This window comes from Trachemys scripta, chromosome 6 (genome assembly GCF_013100865.1).
Source record: "Trachemys scripta elegans isolate TJP31775 chromosome 6, CAS_Tse_1.0, whole genome shotgun sequence".
Lineage (NCBI taxonomy): Eukaryota > Metazoa > Chordata > Testudines > Emydidae > Trachemys > Trachemys scripta.
The window spans coordinates 12,586,085-12,602,403 of NC_048303.1; the positions used below are offsets into that span (position 1 = coordinate 12,586,085).

The following is a 16,319-nucleotide window of genomic DNA, read 5'->3' on the forward strand; positions in this document are numbered from 1 at the left end:
GGCTTCAGCATGTGTCTAAACACAAAGTTAAACCTGGTTTAACTCAAGATGTGATGTTAAACCAATTTAGTTAAACCAGGGCAACTTTGGCTACGTCTACACTGCAGCTGAAGCTGTAATTTCCAGCACGGGTTAGCGCACTAAAAATTGCAGTGTAGTCTCGGTAGCCCGGCCTAGTTACCAGAGTACAATTACATCCAAGACCCTGGGTGTGAACTCGGCAGCTATCCTGTACCTCTGCCCGTGCCGCTGCAGCTATTTTTAGTGCAGTAGCTCAATCAAAGCGAGCGTGTGTTCACCTACCCAAGCTGGAAATTACCCTTCCAGCTGCAGTGTAGATGTATCCTTTGTGCATACTTACCCAATGTAACCTATTTCAAACCGGTGTAAGTTTGCCCATGCGAAGGCTTGCACAGCTTAAACAAAATCACCTTTTAAACTGATTTAAGTAAAACTGGTGCAACTTCTGCGTGTAGACAAGTTGTGGGAGAATGTTAGGAAATGTATTGCCTTTAGATTATTTTAGGTTTGAGATATGTGGGAAGTAAAATATGTGGGTGGAAGTGAAATAGTGATTTGAAACCTCTAAGGGTGTGTCTACACAGTCCACGGCTGCAAGTCTCAGCCCAGGTCGACAGACTTGGGCTACTGCAGTAAAAATAGCTGTATAGATATTAGACTATCAGGGTTGGAAGGGACCTCAGGAGGTCATCTAGTCCAATCCCCTGCTCAAAGCAGGACCAATCCCCAGACAGATTTTTTGCCCTAGATCCCTAAATGGCCCCCTCAAGGATTGAACTCACAATGCTGGTTTTAGGAGGTTAATGCTCAAACCACTGAGCTATCCCTCCCTTTTTACAGGGGCTCTGAAACTTACCCCTCTTCTTTAGAGCCCAAGCAGCAGCATCTACACAGCTATTTTTAAAGAGTCCAAGTCCAAGTGTGTCCAGCCAGGCTCTAAGATTCACTGCGGCTCACTTTGTACCGGTTGCCAGGAGCCACCCTAGAATGTTTGTTTGAAAGTCGGCAGTGGGAGGAGGCCAGCTGGAGAATGGAGCGTGGAGACTGGCCAGCTGGAATTGGTTTGGTCTGAGTTTGCCAGGAAAGGTGTCTCCAGAGATTGGTCCATCAGAGATGATGGGGGTCCAGGCTGCTGAGAGGGTGGCGATGAGACCTAACTGCAAGAACGTCAGGCTCTGTGACTTATGAAAAGGAAGCCTGCATTGAGGTCTGAGATAAGATTTTCCGGGGCTTCAAAAGGAAAGAGGGCACAGACAACTGATCAGTACCGGAGTTTATTCATTGGTCTGAATTGTAAATAACAGGCGACAAATTTGTTAATTCAGTTTGGAGCGGAGCTCTGGTGAATGATGATTTCTGAAGCGGCCTTTGAAGAACGCCTACCATACCTATCAGGGACCCCCATACTCCTATGTTTGTGAAATGACTTGGTGGGACTCAGTGCATTTCCTTGTGTACAGTTACCTACGTCATAAAAACTCTCACTATATACTTAACATTTCCCTTGAAAGTTATTATCTACTATGCATGTTCTGCTCTGCTTCCTCGGTCTCATCAGTGGAAATGCTGCATTCTGGCCTTGTTTCTCTTCATTCACACCAGAGACATCTTTCCTTTTTCCCCTCCATTTTCTTCTTTTCCCTGCTGTGGCTGTGAGGAAAGCGAACACAGGTTAAAACATGGAAGGAGCAGTTTGGTAGGGGAGGGATTATAATGCGGTAGAAACAAGGCATGCTTTAATAACCGGCTGCCTCTTTTTCTCTCTCTCTTGCAGTTGTTGCAATCTCAGGATGTGAAAGAAGATGCTGTCCTTTGCTGTTCCATGGAGGTATGAAGGGGCTGTTGGGACCTCAGATATTCTGAGCCAAATTCCTCACAGCTTTGCACCTTGTGTCATTGTTTACACCTGTTCCAAGTGGTTGTAAAATCAGAACGGTGGTGTTTGCAGCCCCCCCTTTGCACTTGTTCTGCGCAGAGGTAAATGGTGACAGGAGGGCAAGGAGTGGAGAATCAGGCCCTCTTTTTTATATTTACTTTTTTAATTTGTTTGTTTATTTGAGGGACACTGCAACCAAAATGAAAGTTCTCAAGAGGGACCACAATGTCAGTCCCACAGCCTTGTGCTACATATGACCCCAGGCCAAGGTGTGAAACCAAGCTCCTGACCGCCTAGGATTATCAAAAATCCCACAACTCCTTTTCTGTGAAAAGGGTATTACTATTATGAGTGTGTCTGTTTCATTATATTTGAATATAGCAAACTACACCCTGCAGCCTTATTGCTTTGTGTTATGGTCCCATCACAAGCTATGTATAGTCAAGGCAGGCCAGTATTAGGTGGGGAATATCTGAAATAACACTGGCGATTCAACATGAGTCAGTACTGAGCAAGTGCCCAGCCCAGTGTGTGCTGGCTCTGAGCTCCTGGAAGGGCCGTTATACAAGTGAAATGTTAAGTTAATGTCCTAACCACCTAATGACCACAAGGGTGAAGTATTGAGTTCCTCTTTGCAGCACAAATCAAATTGGGTCAGGGGACCTAGATATAACCCAGTTGTTCCCTGTCTCACTTCCAATGCAATTCCAATCTCCCATCTAAACAGGACTTTTCCAGGGCTCAGTAACCAGGCTAAAGCTTTGGACGTGGTTACAAAATCCATTTAAGGTCCCATCTACTGCTCACAGTGGAATCTTGCTAGAACTTGGTCCCCCGTCGAGATGTTAAAACGTCTTAAGATAGGGCTACAACTCTTTTCCCCAGGCTCCTATATGACACAGGACACTTTCCGCTCAAAGACTGACATTCCTCTTACTGCCCTGATTTATTTTCAATTGCTGAGGATTTTCTTTCCCTTTCCCTCCCCCATTCAGTCCCCCATAGTTCTTCCCTCCTTACATGCTGCTTCTGCTTTCCCCCTGGCTGACCGCCCTTGTGATAGGCCTGCACCACCCTCAATGCAGTGTTCTGATTGGCAGTCAGCAGTGAAATCTGGAGCGTCTCATTAGCCCCTAGAGATGAGCCATCACTTTAGGTATATACACTGCACGCTTGGTCTCAACCAGGCCTGGGGCCCAGAATCCTAAATGTGAGTGCCATCACTGTGCATACAGTGCCACGCTACCCGACTGACTTTTGCTTTATATTTTATATTGCACTTAAAAAAAGCCTATGTTAAAAAGAACGTCAAGGTAGCAAAGTCAAGCATTCAGAAATTAGGATATGCCAGGATTAAGGTTGCCTGTGCTTTTTATATGTTCAAAGCACCGCTCCCATTGACGTCAGTTGCACCTGTGAGTGCTCAGCACTTCGGCAAGCCAGACCCCAGCATCTCAAGCCAGGCACCCAGAAAATGAGAATACATCATTAGTGACCACTTGTGAAAAGTTTGGTGTAAGTGACTTGCTCAGAATCACAAAGGGACTCTTTGTGGCAGAGGCAGGGATAAAACCCACTTCTCCAGAGCAGCATTCAACTGCCTTAAGCATGAGATCTTCCTTTGTCTTTTGTAATCTCCTGCCTTCTTCACTACACACCTTCCAACCTCTGCAACAAATGATCTAGGGAGCCTACAGAGAACAGCCTCCTTCACTACCCAAACCTGATTCAACCCCAGAGCATCTCCCTCCTGTGCATTGAATGAGACAGGGGTCCTGTGGAAAAAATAGTATGCGATCATGTAATTAAAGACTGTCTCGTGGTCATAAGGCACAAACACCCGGGGGCTGGATAAGGTTGCATAGACTACCTTGATTCTGACATTTCCTAATGTATGAGTGCTTGACTTTGTAATATTAATGTTCTTTTAATGAATTTTTGTGTGTAATTTCCTAGGTTTAAAAAAAAACTAACTGAAAACATTGAAATTCCATCATGTGGCATCATATTGAAACCCACATGGGTCATCAGCATGGTTGGAACCTTTATTCATATTTATTATTTGTATTACTGTAGCACCTAAGCACCCTAGTCATGGACCAGGACCCCACGGTGCTAGGTGCTGCCCACAGAACAAAAAGACTGTCCTAGATCCACCACACAGGCCTCTGCCACTTGAGCTAACGAAGTACCGGATAGCAATAGTAGGTTGTCATCCTCTGTGTGGACCAGCACTAGAGTGGGGGTGAAACACTTTGCCAGTAGGTTTCACAGATATTTTCTGACAGCAGTGAAATGGTGAGAATCAGGAATCATGAGTTCCATTTCAGGCTCGAAAGGGATATGAGCTGTAGTGGGCACCGATTCTTCTGCTTGTTCCCCCTGTCACTTACACCTCCAGTCCTGGGAATTCTGGCTCTTCGTCTGATCTGTCTCTCTTCCCTGACAGCCTCCAGCTGCCCGCCATCCAGCCTATGTGTTCCCCATCTTCATTGGTTCCCAGTCCCAGTCCCTTTCTGGACTTCTTGTCAAGCTCTTGTCCCCATCCCATTTCCCTCCCTTTCCCCTCTAGTTCCTTGTCCCAGTCTTTTTGCAGACAGTCCCATTCTCCCTTGCACCCTGGCTTCTTGTCAGATTTGTCTCCCCTCCCCATCCCTTTCCCCCCATCACACTGGTTCCCAGTCTCCTGGCCCAGCTAGTCTCAATCTCCTTTGAGGTCAGACTAGATGATCTGTTGGTCCCGTCTTGCCTTAAAATCTATGAAACTGTCTCCTGCCACCCAGCTTCCAGTTCCAGTCCCCCGACGTGGCTTCCTGTCCCAGTCTCCCTCTCCCCACCCCACCCGAGCCTCCAGTCTCAGTCATGTGTTGTCTTCCCCACCAAAGGATCCTTCTCCAAATCTGTCTCCCCCCCCTCCCCGGTTATGGTTCTTATCCCCTCTCCAATTGAAAAAGGCTGTTTCTTCCTCCACGCTGCCTGGGTGGCAGGAGAGGCGAATGCTGAGAGCACAGCAGAGACAGTTTCCCTGCTCTTAGTTTAGGGGCCCAACCCTGGCATGGCCCACAGCAGCTGAGAGTTGCAATTCCAGGGAAAGTTCTGCTCTGCCCTGGGTGGAGGAGCATGCTCAGTGTGGACGGAATAGTCAGAGCTTTTAGCTTCAAAGCTCTAGCAAGTCACTACTCAGCATATGCAAACTGCAATACATATATATATATATATATATAAAAGGCTTTTAACTTGACCAAATTTGGGCAGTTTTTCGAGAGGCTGACAAAAGGCACATCCCTGACACAAAGGCCATCCCACCCCCTTGCCAAATTTCAAGTCCCTGCTTCAAAGTTGGAGGCGCTAAAGCATTTCAAAGAAACGGTTGCCAGAATTTAACATGGACAAAACAACTTATTTTTCACCAGTGTGTCTCTTGGAAATGGCTGAATTGTTTTGGCTGAAATTCTGCAAAAAGACTCAGACTGAGACAGACACCTGGCTTGGGAAATTTCAGCTCAAATGGTTAAAGATTGGCAAAGTTATAAACAACCGAAAACAGGGTCTAATAATGGAAAGTGTGGAGCAACCTTAATAATAACCAGCGCTACCATAAGATAATAATAGGAAAAGGATTTGCAGCATTATGGCTGGAGCAGAGTCTGGCATTCTGGATACATGTGTTCTAGTCCATGCCTTGCCATGGGTATGTTGTGAACTCGGACTAGTCACCAACCTTTCTGTACCTCAATTTCCACCTTTGCTGAATGGCTGCAATGCCGTATTCTACCCCACAAGACTGTTTTGAGGATTCATTGTTTTAAAGCAATTTGAGATTCTCATCACCATACCTGATAAATGAAAATCATCATTTTATAGAGATTACCAATTCAGTACAACCTTCCTAAATTCACATTAATGACTGGGGGTTAACTGACACTTGTGAATCAGCAAAATTACTGAATGAACATTTAAAAACCCAGACTATCATATCACAGCATGCATTTTGTTTTGTCAGATTGATTTTCGAGTGGGATTTGGTAAAGCATTCAGCACTACTCCCGTTGGAGTGAGTGCTTTTGAAATTCCCACTCTGACGGTTCAGTTCTTCATGATATACCACTGAATGTTAAAAAATTTGTTAAAATTTGTTTTTGGGAGGCTTAGGAATACATGGCCTCAATACAGTACCTAGTGAGTAACACTGAGAAGAGGGAAGACTAGCAATTATTTGAGCAAGATTAGAGGATCATAGAAATGTAGGGCTGGAAGGGACCTCGGGAAGTGATGATGAAGCCTCTTCCAGAGCTTAATTTATAGTTAGAAAGTGAGTATCTAACCTAAATCTCTGTTGCTGCAGATTAAGCCCATTACTTCTTGTCCTATCTCCAGTGCTCATGGAGAACGATCAATCACAGTGCTCTTTATACCTGTCCTTAACATATTTGAAGACTATTACCAGGTACCCCCTCAGTTGTCTTCTCTCAAGACTAAACAGGCCCAATATTTTTAGTCTTTCCATGTAGGTCAGGTTTTCTTTAAACCTTTTATCACATTAGTTGCCCTCCTCTGAACTCGCTCCAGTTTGTCCACATCTTTCCTAAGTTGCGCCCAGAATCGGACACAGTAATCCAGGTGAGGCTTCACCAGTGCCGAGTACAGAGTGATAATTACCTCCTGTGTCTTACATGCAACATTTCTGTTAATACACCCCAGAACGATATTAGCCTTTTTTGCATCACATTGTTATCTCATATTCAATTCGTGATCCACTACAGCCCCCAGACCCTTTTCAGCAGTACTACCACCTAGCCAATTATTCCCCATTTTGTAGTTGTGCGTTTGATTTTTCCTTCCTCAGTGAAGTACTTTGCACTTGTCTCTATTGAATTTCATCCTACTGATTTCAGACCAGTTCTCCAATTTGTCAAGGTAGTTTTGTGTTCTAATCCTACCCTCCAAAGTGCTTGCAACCCCTTCCAGCTTGGTATCATCTACAGATTTGATAAGCATGCTCTCCACTCCGTTATTCAAGTCATTAATGAAAATATTGAATACTATTGGATCCAGGACTGACACCTCTGGGACCCCACTAAATGAACCCTGCCTTCCCAATTTGACAGTGAACCATACATAACTCCTCTTTGAGTACAGTTTTTCAACAGGTTGTGCACCCATTTCATACTAATTACATCTACACCGTATTTCCTTAGTTTTCTTATGAGAATGTCATGTGAACTGTATCAAAAGCCTTACTAAAACCAAGATATATCACATCTGCTGTGTCCTCCCTCTTCCCCTCTCCCCCCCACCCCATTCCACTAGGCCAGTAACCCCGTCAAAGAAGGCAATTAGGTTGGTTTGGCATGATCTTGACAAATCTATGCTGGCTATTCCTTATAATCCTATTATTCTCTAGGTGCTTACAAATTGATTGTTTAACAATTTATTTCAGTATCTTTCCAGGTATCAAAGTTAGGCTGACTGGTTTACAATTCCCTGGGTCCTCTTTGTTCCGCTTTTAAAAGATAGATACCATGTTTGCTTTTCTCCTGTCCTCTGGGACCTTGCCTATCCTCTGAGTTCTCAAAGATAATTGCTAATGTTCTGAGATTGCTGCAGCTAGTTCCTTAAGGCCTGTGGATGAATTTAATCAAGCCCTGCCGACTTGAATACATCTAATTTACCTAAATATTCTTTAACCTGTTCTTTCCCTATTTGGGCATATATTCCTTCCTCCTTGTTAATATTAATTGTGTTGAATATCTGGTCACCAATAACCTTTTTAGTGAAGGCTCAAGCAAAATAGGCATTAAACACCTCACCTTCTTGGTGTCATCAGTTATTAGCTCTCCTTCCTTGCTAAGTAGAGGACCTACACTTTCCTTCATTTTTCTTTTGCTCCTAATGTATTTAAAGAACCTCTTCTTTTGGCCTTTTCTGTCTCTTGTTGGTGTCACTCATTTTGTGCCTTGGCCTTTTTGATTTTGTCCCTGATTTTGTTCTTGTGAGCTGTTATTGTTGCTGTTGTTAAAGCACAATCCTGCTTCCTTTAAGACAAAACAAGGTGAACACACACAAAAAGAGGAGCGAAAAATACAACAAAGATAGAAACTTCATCTTTCACCTTCAGCCCTGCTGCTGGAAAAGTACAAGAAGAACATGTAGTCACCTTAGCAGCCACTCTGTACCAAACTTGTACCAGCATCAGATGTTTTTGGCATTGCATTTAGCTGCCTTTCTGGTCACAGGCTTATAGCAGTGTTGCAAAATATGCAAGCGTGGCCATCTAAACCAGGCTCTTATTAGACAAAAGGAAAAAGGAGAGAGAGGGGAAAGAGAATGATTAAGGTAGGGAAGGAAAAGGACACAGTGTGTGGGGGACAAAGTTTCACATTCCAGGTGGTGGTTGGGATCTGAAGCTGATGGAGGTAGCGATGTCAGTATCTGTCTCCCTCTCTCTGGCCCAGACTGGTCAGGACATATTTCAGGGTTAGGATGAAGAAGGTCCTGTGGATCCCAGTAGACAATGGAGGTGGTAGCTTTATTGATAAATCTCGCTCTTTCCTCATCTCTCATCTTTCAGTCAGCTAGCATCACGGTAGCCAGCTTTTTCTCCCCAAAGTCTCTTTTGGAGGACACAAAAAGGGGAGTCTTGAATGGAATAGCCTACCCCCCTCCTTATTTTGTCCACCAATTAGGCCTAATTTCTGACACACCAATTTTGGTTCATTAATTGATGGTTGCACACTTTTCTTGTTTGCCAGGCATGATCTTGAGTTATATCAGTAGGGCCTTTTTATTTGGACTAATTCAGTCTTTGTATCTCCTTTGTATCTTTGCCCATCAACATTTATTGTCACAGGTTATTGTGACACTTTATAAACTTTCTTACAGTTGAGCTCACAATAAAGATAAATTTGTAGGCCCAGTTATCACACTATACCTGTGTCACATTTGCACCCATAACCAGGTAGTTCAGCGTACAAGATCTCAAGGTTTGCACTCATATCTCAGTTGCAGGTACTAAATGCAGGTGAGGACTTCGTCTCCAAAAAGGAGGGCTCCACTTTTGGAAATCAGCCCTATTATGTAAATGTTTTGTCCTTATAATTGAATGCTGTTCAGTGTAGCCTCCAGAAGCCCTTGAGTTGTTACATGACAGCAAACATCAGACCATCTGTGGCTCTTCCGCCGTTGTTTCTCTGCAGCCAACATCACTTTTTCAGAGGTGCCATATGCTTGCATCCAGCTCTGCACTTTCTTCCTCCTTTAATAATTTACAAGCAAGGGTGCCTGCAGGATAACTTTCCAGGAGAGTCTGCACAAAGTGAGGGATTCTGGTAGCAATGTTGTGATTAACTGAGCTTTATATTTCCCTTGGGCCCCCCACCACCCCACATGACAAGCCCAAGCTGACATCTTAGTCACAACCAGGATAGTTTTAAAACTAAACAATAATAAACACTGGAATGGTGACTTGCACTTTAACATGCAACTTTCAACCCTTCTCTCTTGACAGCTGCAAAGCACAGGCCGGCTGCTGGAGGACCAGTTGCCTGAGATGATGACAGAGCTGCTGGCAATAGCACGTGACAAGATGCTGTGCCCCTCGGAGTCCATGCTGACACGGTCCCTCCTCCTTGAGGTCATTGAGCTGCACGCCAACAACTGGAACCCCCTGACGCCCACCATCACACAGTACTACAACAAGACAATCCAGAAACTGACAGCCTGAGAACGTGGGGCGGTGGGGATGGAAAGGAGCAGGAAGAAGACATGCACCTTAAAAGGAAACAGGAAGGAACTGTGCTACAAATTGATCAGCTACTGGAGAGAAAGCGAGAACCTTTATGAGAAAATACCTAAGAAGACGAACCCCAGCATGCTTAAGAATATGTTCATGAGGTTGGGGGGCAGGGGCATGTTTCTTTTCAGCTGTGTTGCGGAGCACCACTCCTCTTTCCTGCTGAGTTTTTGTTTCAGGTTTCTTCTATTAAATCATTGCTCATGCAGCCGCGCATCCCGCCGTGTTATTGTTTGGCTTTAGAAAGAACACGGAGAATTTGAAAAGCAAGTGGAAGTGCAGGCTAGCATTGTTTTCACGCCATTCTCTTGGCTTGCACCAGCCAACTGGCAGGAGACAACACACAGCAGATGTCTTGGGAGGACAAAGAAAGACACGTTCCACACCAGACGCCGGTAATTGACGGCTTTTGTCAAAGCGAAGCTTTCATTATTTTTTCCCCCTCCCCTTGTCTTCAACTTTTTATTCTCCCCCCCCCCACCTCCACCCCTCCGCAAAATCCCCACCAACACCTGATTCTAGGTTAGGATTTCACACAAGATGATTTATTTATTTGCACTGGGTTTTCTTTTTTCTTGTTGTTTTATTAGGTTTTTTTTAAACGGACATTTGCTATCAACTTTGAAACATGAAAATAACGTTATAATGTGAGCTCTTGAATGGTTGGCACAAGGGTGTTAAATTGGAAGAAGAAGTTAAAAAAATCCAAAAGCCACTTTAGAAGTATCATAGCCACAGTCTTCTTGCCAGTAACCTATCAAGGTAATTGAAAAAATGTACACTCTGAGCTGTAATTCTAAGAAACACAGGCATTCTGCAGCTGTTTGCTGCTAAAGACGCAGTATTCCTCATCCACTAAACTATAATCCATTTATTTTTTGTAACTTACTTTGTTTGTTTGTTTAAAGAGTGCTTTATTGTAATTACTGTCACAGTTGTAATTATACATTTAAACCAGGTCCCTTATGCTTGATCCTAATAATAGACAGGGTGAGGGAAAAATTAAGACTTGAAGTTCTTCTTTGGAAACTGGTAAATAGAAGGTGACAAGTATATGGCATTGGAAAGGAAAAAAGAAAAGCCGAAAATATAGGTTTCAGGTTTGGCTTCTAATTAGCTAAACTTTCCTAACCAGTGTCTCTCGGTTTGCATTGCATAGACGTGGAACTCAGAAGGAGGCTGTCCCCATCTTTTGCTTTGTCAGAAGCATAGTCTGTTTAGTCGGTGTAACTAATACAGCCTCTGATATGGAGGAGGGTCAGAGAGGGTTGTTTCGTTCCACTAAATGAAGTGTAAAGAGGAGAGCAATGTGAATGGCTAGAGATGGAGTAGAGGTAGTACGAGAAGGAAGCCACAGTGCACCTCACTGGCCTTACCTGTGCAACCCACTGGTGAGTGTGTGTTACAATTTCCATTCTGTGTCCAGTTCACAGAGGATATGAGTCTGTTACAGCCCCAGCGAGGGACTTTCAGCTCGAACTGTAACAGCTCATGCTTTTAGCTCTGGTGATCTCTGGTTCAACCCCTGGTGGGTCAGACAAGATGGCAGCTATCACGCAGTGGAAGCTTGTCTGGAATTCAAACTGCTGTGGGCCTCAGACACTTAGGATGAGCTTCCTTGGATCCAAGGAAGGATGTAACTCACTGGTGAGCGTGTGTTACAGGTCCCCAACCTCAATGCCCAATGCGCAGAGAGATGAGTCTGTTACAGCCCCAGCTAGAGAGGTTTGATTCTTTAGAGCAAGCTGTCACAGTTCATGCTTTTTGAGCTCTGGAGATGCCCAGTTCAATCTCCAGTGTGTTGGCAAAGGCGGCAGCCATCACATCTACTTATCCCACCATATTTAACACTAGTGCAGTTTCACTGGTGTTAGAAACATTGGGAGCCCTTTGTAAAGAGGCTGTTGACAGAAATTTAAGCACTGTGTTCTCTAGACCTGATCCAAGCAGGATTAGGTGATTCATTTGCTTAAAAACCCTAGCGCTCCGTCTACTCTAGGGTTCTCAACAATGCTCACACAGGTGAAGCTGACGTGGTGTTGGCAATGCTGAGAAGTGTTTGCAGAATGCCCCTAGGGCAGATCAGTCTAGCATGAGAAGTGAAGCCAGTGACTTGACTTCATTAGGGAAGAAGGTGAGCTGTTAAGTGTGCGACGTGCTTTTAGACTGAGAGGGATCCATGTCAGTCGTAAAACAAGTATTAGTTTTGAAGCACATGCAAGTTTGGCAGAGAAACCGCAGCTTCTAAGCATATGGTACATTTATTTTTTAAAGTATCTATTCTGTAGTAAGTCTGTAATTCCTAAGAAGAGCAGAGCTGCCCACCAAACCCTTCCTTAGGGGCCAGTCCCACAGGACGGCATGGCTTTAATTCCCAATGATGCCAGCGGGATTTGTGAGTGCTCATCAACTTGCAGGCTTAGGGCTTTAATATATAATATAAGGCAAGAGATTTGTGAGAGATCGACGTAAACACAATATTTACCATTTGGGGTCTGAGTAACGTTAACCAGATTTATGGATCCTGTTGACTAACTTCAGTTTCTTTTTTGGAAAAGGAGATCTGTTCCAGCCCCGTTTTTGAAACATGCTTTGAAGTTACTTATTTCAGTAACTTTGTATTGGTAAAGAGGGACAGGTAGGCCATTACTTCACTTCCTGTATGGTGACCAGGAAATGATGTCCAGGCTTAGCGGTTGCTTCTTTATTGATGCTTTTATTTACTGCATCACTTCTGGTGCTTACTTGATGAAGTCTAACAGAATTAGGGGGTGGAAATTTCCCTTTATTTGTTCAGCACTTATTAATGGAAGATTAGAGAAGGAAGTGACAGTACATAACCCTCCCTCCAGGCACCTGTGATCTGAGCATAGCTGCCAATGTTGGGTGAATCTGACTGTTAAGATTCATATATAATATCTGCCTTATTTCATTGCTGCAACAGGTCTCAGAAACTCACTTGGAAAATCTGTTTTGGTGTTCGTAACACTCACAAGCTGTTTTCCAAAAGACAGTTTGTGATTAGGGGGCTACTGATCAGTGCTTATAATGTGGGAGGATGGTATATTCCAATTTTTTCTTCACTTTTCTCCTGTTATTCAGTTTTCTTCCCTTTCCCCTGGTAGTAACAAGTATGGATTCGGCAAACCCACCTCTGGCACCATGAAACTGGAGTGTAGCTCCTGATTAAACATGAGACCCAAACACTAACCCCCAGATCCAAATACTCACCCACCTTGAGGCAATACAGATCTGGATCTGAACTCCACAACGTAGACCAGTAGAGTGAATTTCTGCCTGCTTGTTGACAAGAATAAAGATTCAATCCAGATCTTTTTTGGATGTTCAGTATGTTTTATGGCAGTGTAAGAGAGAACCAGATTTGTCCGTTACTTGGGGGGAAATTATTTGCAGGAAGCCAAGTTTGAGGGCAAAAATTTCCAACAGAGAAAATACCACAAGAGGAGAGGAGATTTTTTTTTATGGTTCACAGTTATTCGAAACTTCTCTGCTTGGGTCTTTTCTAAGGTGCATACAAAGCAAGAGAAAACAGCAGGAAACAGAATCCTCAACAGTAGCATGTCCAAGAAACAAAGAGAAGACCTTGATTCATCTGTAAAAAATTGCCTAATGCACTGGACTTCTGTGGAAAGACTGATTTCTAAGTTCCAGAAACAGTCTAGGGATTAGCTCTCTGAAGACTAACACTTGCAGTACCTCAGCATTAGATTGTCTGTGAGAAAACTGTGTCACAGTAGGGGCAGCAATATTTTATAGTGAATATCCATGAGAGATTGGACTTTATAGAACAACAAAGCCCAGCAGTGTTATAAGGTTCAGGGTTGTAGCCTTTGAATCTAAACCCTCCTTAAGGTGTTTGCCCTCTGATGCCTTGCCCCTTGGGTGTGAAGGTGTGAAAGAAACAGCGGCTTAAGACTGGATTCAGTGCAGTCTCACAGAATTGTCATGAAAATTTACCAACCTGAACACAAACTCTACTCACCCCCTTTTCAAGACGATGCTAAAGATGGAAAACAAAAATTGTCAAGGTTGATGTAATGTGATATGTGGGTTATCCACAGTTGATTATTTGATTGCTTTAGAATGTCCACAGCCAATCAGACTAATTATTTAAGCAGCATAGTATATCCACTTGCTGCCGCTGCTTTTTCAGACTTTAACAAAGAATTTAAAAGTGATTTCTTGTTTTATTTGGGGGAGGGGGTTAAAGAAAAACAACCCCTAAAATACAGGCAATAAGGGGAAATGTGTGAATGATCGAATTGAGCCCTCTGATAACCACGATCTCCAGCTCCTGTTCCCAGCCCTCCCAGTATACATGCCAGCTTTTGTGGCTCCTGTCTTTCACCCAGTATAATCTGCAACATTTCCAAGTTGACCTCTGACTGTATCAAAGGAAGGGAAAAAAGAAGAACCCAGAGGAGAATTGGAAATTGCATTTCTAAGACTTGAATTTTCACCTAATCACTGGGAATTTTCTTGGAGCACCAAGAGGCAAAGCCAAGCCACATGACAGTAATTCTGTTCAAATGCTTCTCCACCGCCAGCCATGAAGGTTTAGTTATAGTTTTCCTTTACTAGAGGTTGCCTTCTAGCTGCAGTCCTGTACCCAGATATTCAGGTTTAATGGATTTGGCCTGTTACTTTGTTCTGTCGCCCTGAAATTTTCCCCCAGCCTTTTTTGGACAGTGTCTAAGAACTTCCCGTGATGTGAAATCCATCTTTCAATGATTTGTGATTTGTGTATGACAATTAAAGTGTGTTCATTCTGCCATTAACTGCTTTGTAATTTGAAATTTTGATTGTTCCATAGGTACCCGTGAATCTAAATGTTGACTGAAAATGTATTTTTTCCCCTGGAACTATACACACCACCAATCATATCTTTTGAAAGTCCATTGATAACAATAAACTTTATCTATGACATTGCTACCACTGAACAGCATTGCTAAGGAATGAAAGAAACAGTACAAAATAGCGTTTTTCTCCATCTAAGAGTGGTCACCAATTTATGTTTCCAGGTTTCTCAATAGTGAGAGACTGTCCACCATATGAATGTGAAAGCATCACCAGTACCACTGGTGTAAATAACATGCATTCGATAAGATGCTCTGTGGTGGGAAGCCTCCAGCAAAAGAAGTGATGCCAAGATACAACTAGATCCAATATTATAGGTTCACTAGAAATGTCTAGAAATCAGCACTGTAAAACCATCTCTGTTTTTAATATTTTCACTAGTCATGGTAAGGTCAAGTACAAAAATCCAAGTGAGTTGGTTTGTTTTTTCCATTCTTTATAGCCACCAAAACCTGTAATTATTAAGGCCACGTCTACACTAGCATTTATGTCCGCAAACTTTTGTCACTCAGAGATGTGAAAAAGCACACCCCTGAGCGACATACGTTTCGCTGGCATAAGTGGTAGAGTGCACTGTGCTGTCTGTGGGACAGCTTCTCCTGCTGACATAGCCACCGCTGCTCATTGGGGGTAGTTTAATTATGTCAACAGGAGAGCTCTCTCCCGTGGGCATAGAGCGGCTACACGAGAGATCTTACAGCGGCGCAGATGCATCGGGACAGCTCTGCTGCTGTAAACTCCCTAGTGTAGACGTAGCCTTAGTGTGCACTGAGTTACCTTTTGAAGGAACATGAGTTACCATTTATGTTTCTTCATTAGTTTTGGCCAGTTTCAACCTTTGTGTTCTCAATAAACGTAGATTTCAAAAATTGTTCCCTCAAAATTAAATCAGTGGGGGGAGGGGACGGGAAGTCCAGGTAGGGTATGTCTACACTACCCGCTGGATCAGCGGGCAGTGATCAAACCAGAGTGGATCGATTTATCGTGTCTAGTCTAGACGTGATAAATCGACCCCCAAGCGCTCTCCCGTCAACTCCTGTACTACAGTGCCGCGAGAGGTGCAGGCAGAGTCGACGGGGGAGCAGCAGCAGTCGACTCACCACGGTGAAGACACCATGGTAAGTCGATCTAAGTACGTTGACTTCTGCTACATTATTCACGTAGCTGAAATTGCGTAACTTAGATCGATCCCCCGCCCCGTCCCCCCTCCATGTAGACCAGGGCTTAGATATGTCAGGTCAGATCTTCAGCTGATGTGAGTTGGAGAAGCGTCACTGAAGCTATCTCAGGTCACACCAGCTTAGGATCTGGCCCTTCATCCATAGGTCATTAAATTTGTCCCGCCCTCTGCCCTGAGAAGATATCTCCTCATCTGTGGTTTGAGGATCTAGGTGGAGAAAAGCAGTGATACTGTTGAGAAATCCCTGAGATGAAGCTACACAGGCAAAGAACATTTTCTCTGTGTTACAGTAACTAAATTTACTGAGAGGATGAAGGGAGAGGGAGAAGCTCAAATGAAGAACAGATTTGTGGAGTCTGCCACTACAAAGTGGTTAGCCGTCTGCCCAGAATCTATATGGCATATGATTAGACTGGTTCCTAGTGAAATTATTTCCGAATCGAAGGTTTTAGTTCTCCACAAAGTGACCTGTGTTTTTTCCCGCGAGGGATTTCACCACTGTTTGGAGAAGACATCGTTTATATGAAAGGTGAAACACAAAGAGGGGAAAGTAGTGAAGTAAGTGATATGCT

The 16,319-nt window shown here is 43.7% G+C and overlaps 1 protein-coding gene across 2 annotated transcripts in view; it reads left to right on the plus strand.

Annotated features, from left to right (window-relative positions):
- Nucleotides 1-14,488, plus strand: part of CTIF (cap binding complex dependent translation initiation factor) — a 99,430-nt gene extending 84,942 nt beyond the window's left edge. The window contains exons 3-5 of one of the 2 annotated variants that reach the window (XR_004646147.1): nt 1,796-1,849; nt 9,405-10,084; nt 10,280-14,488. Coding sequence is in view for 1 of the 2 variants with exons in the window: in XM_034773727.1 (XP_034629618.1) it covers nt 1,796-1,849; nt 9,405-9,620 (270 nt within the window). In the remaining variant the exon portion in view is untranslated. Of the gene's footprint in view, nt 1-1,795; nt 1,850-9,404 lie in introns of both variants that reach the window. The other variant, XM_034773727.1, reaches the window with a different exon arrangement.
- The last annotated feature ends 1,831 nt before the right edge of the window (nt 14,489-16,319 follow it).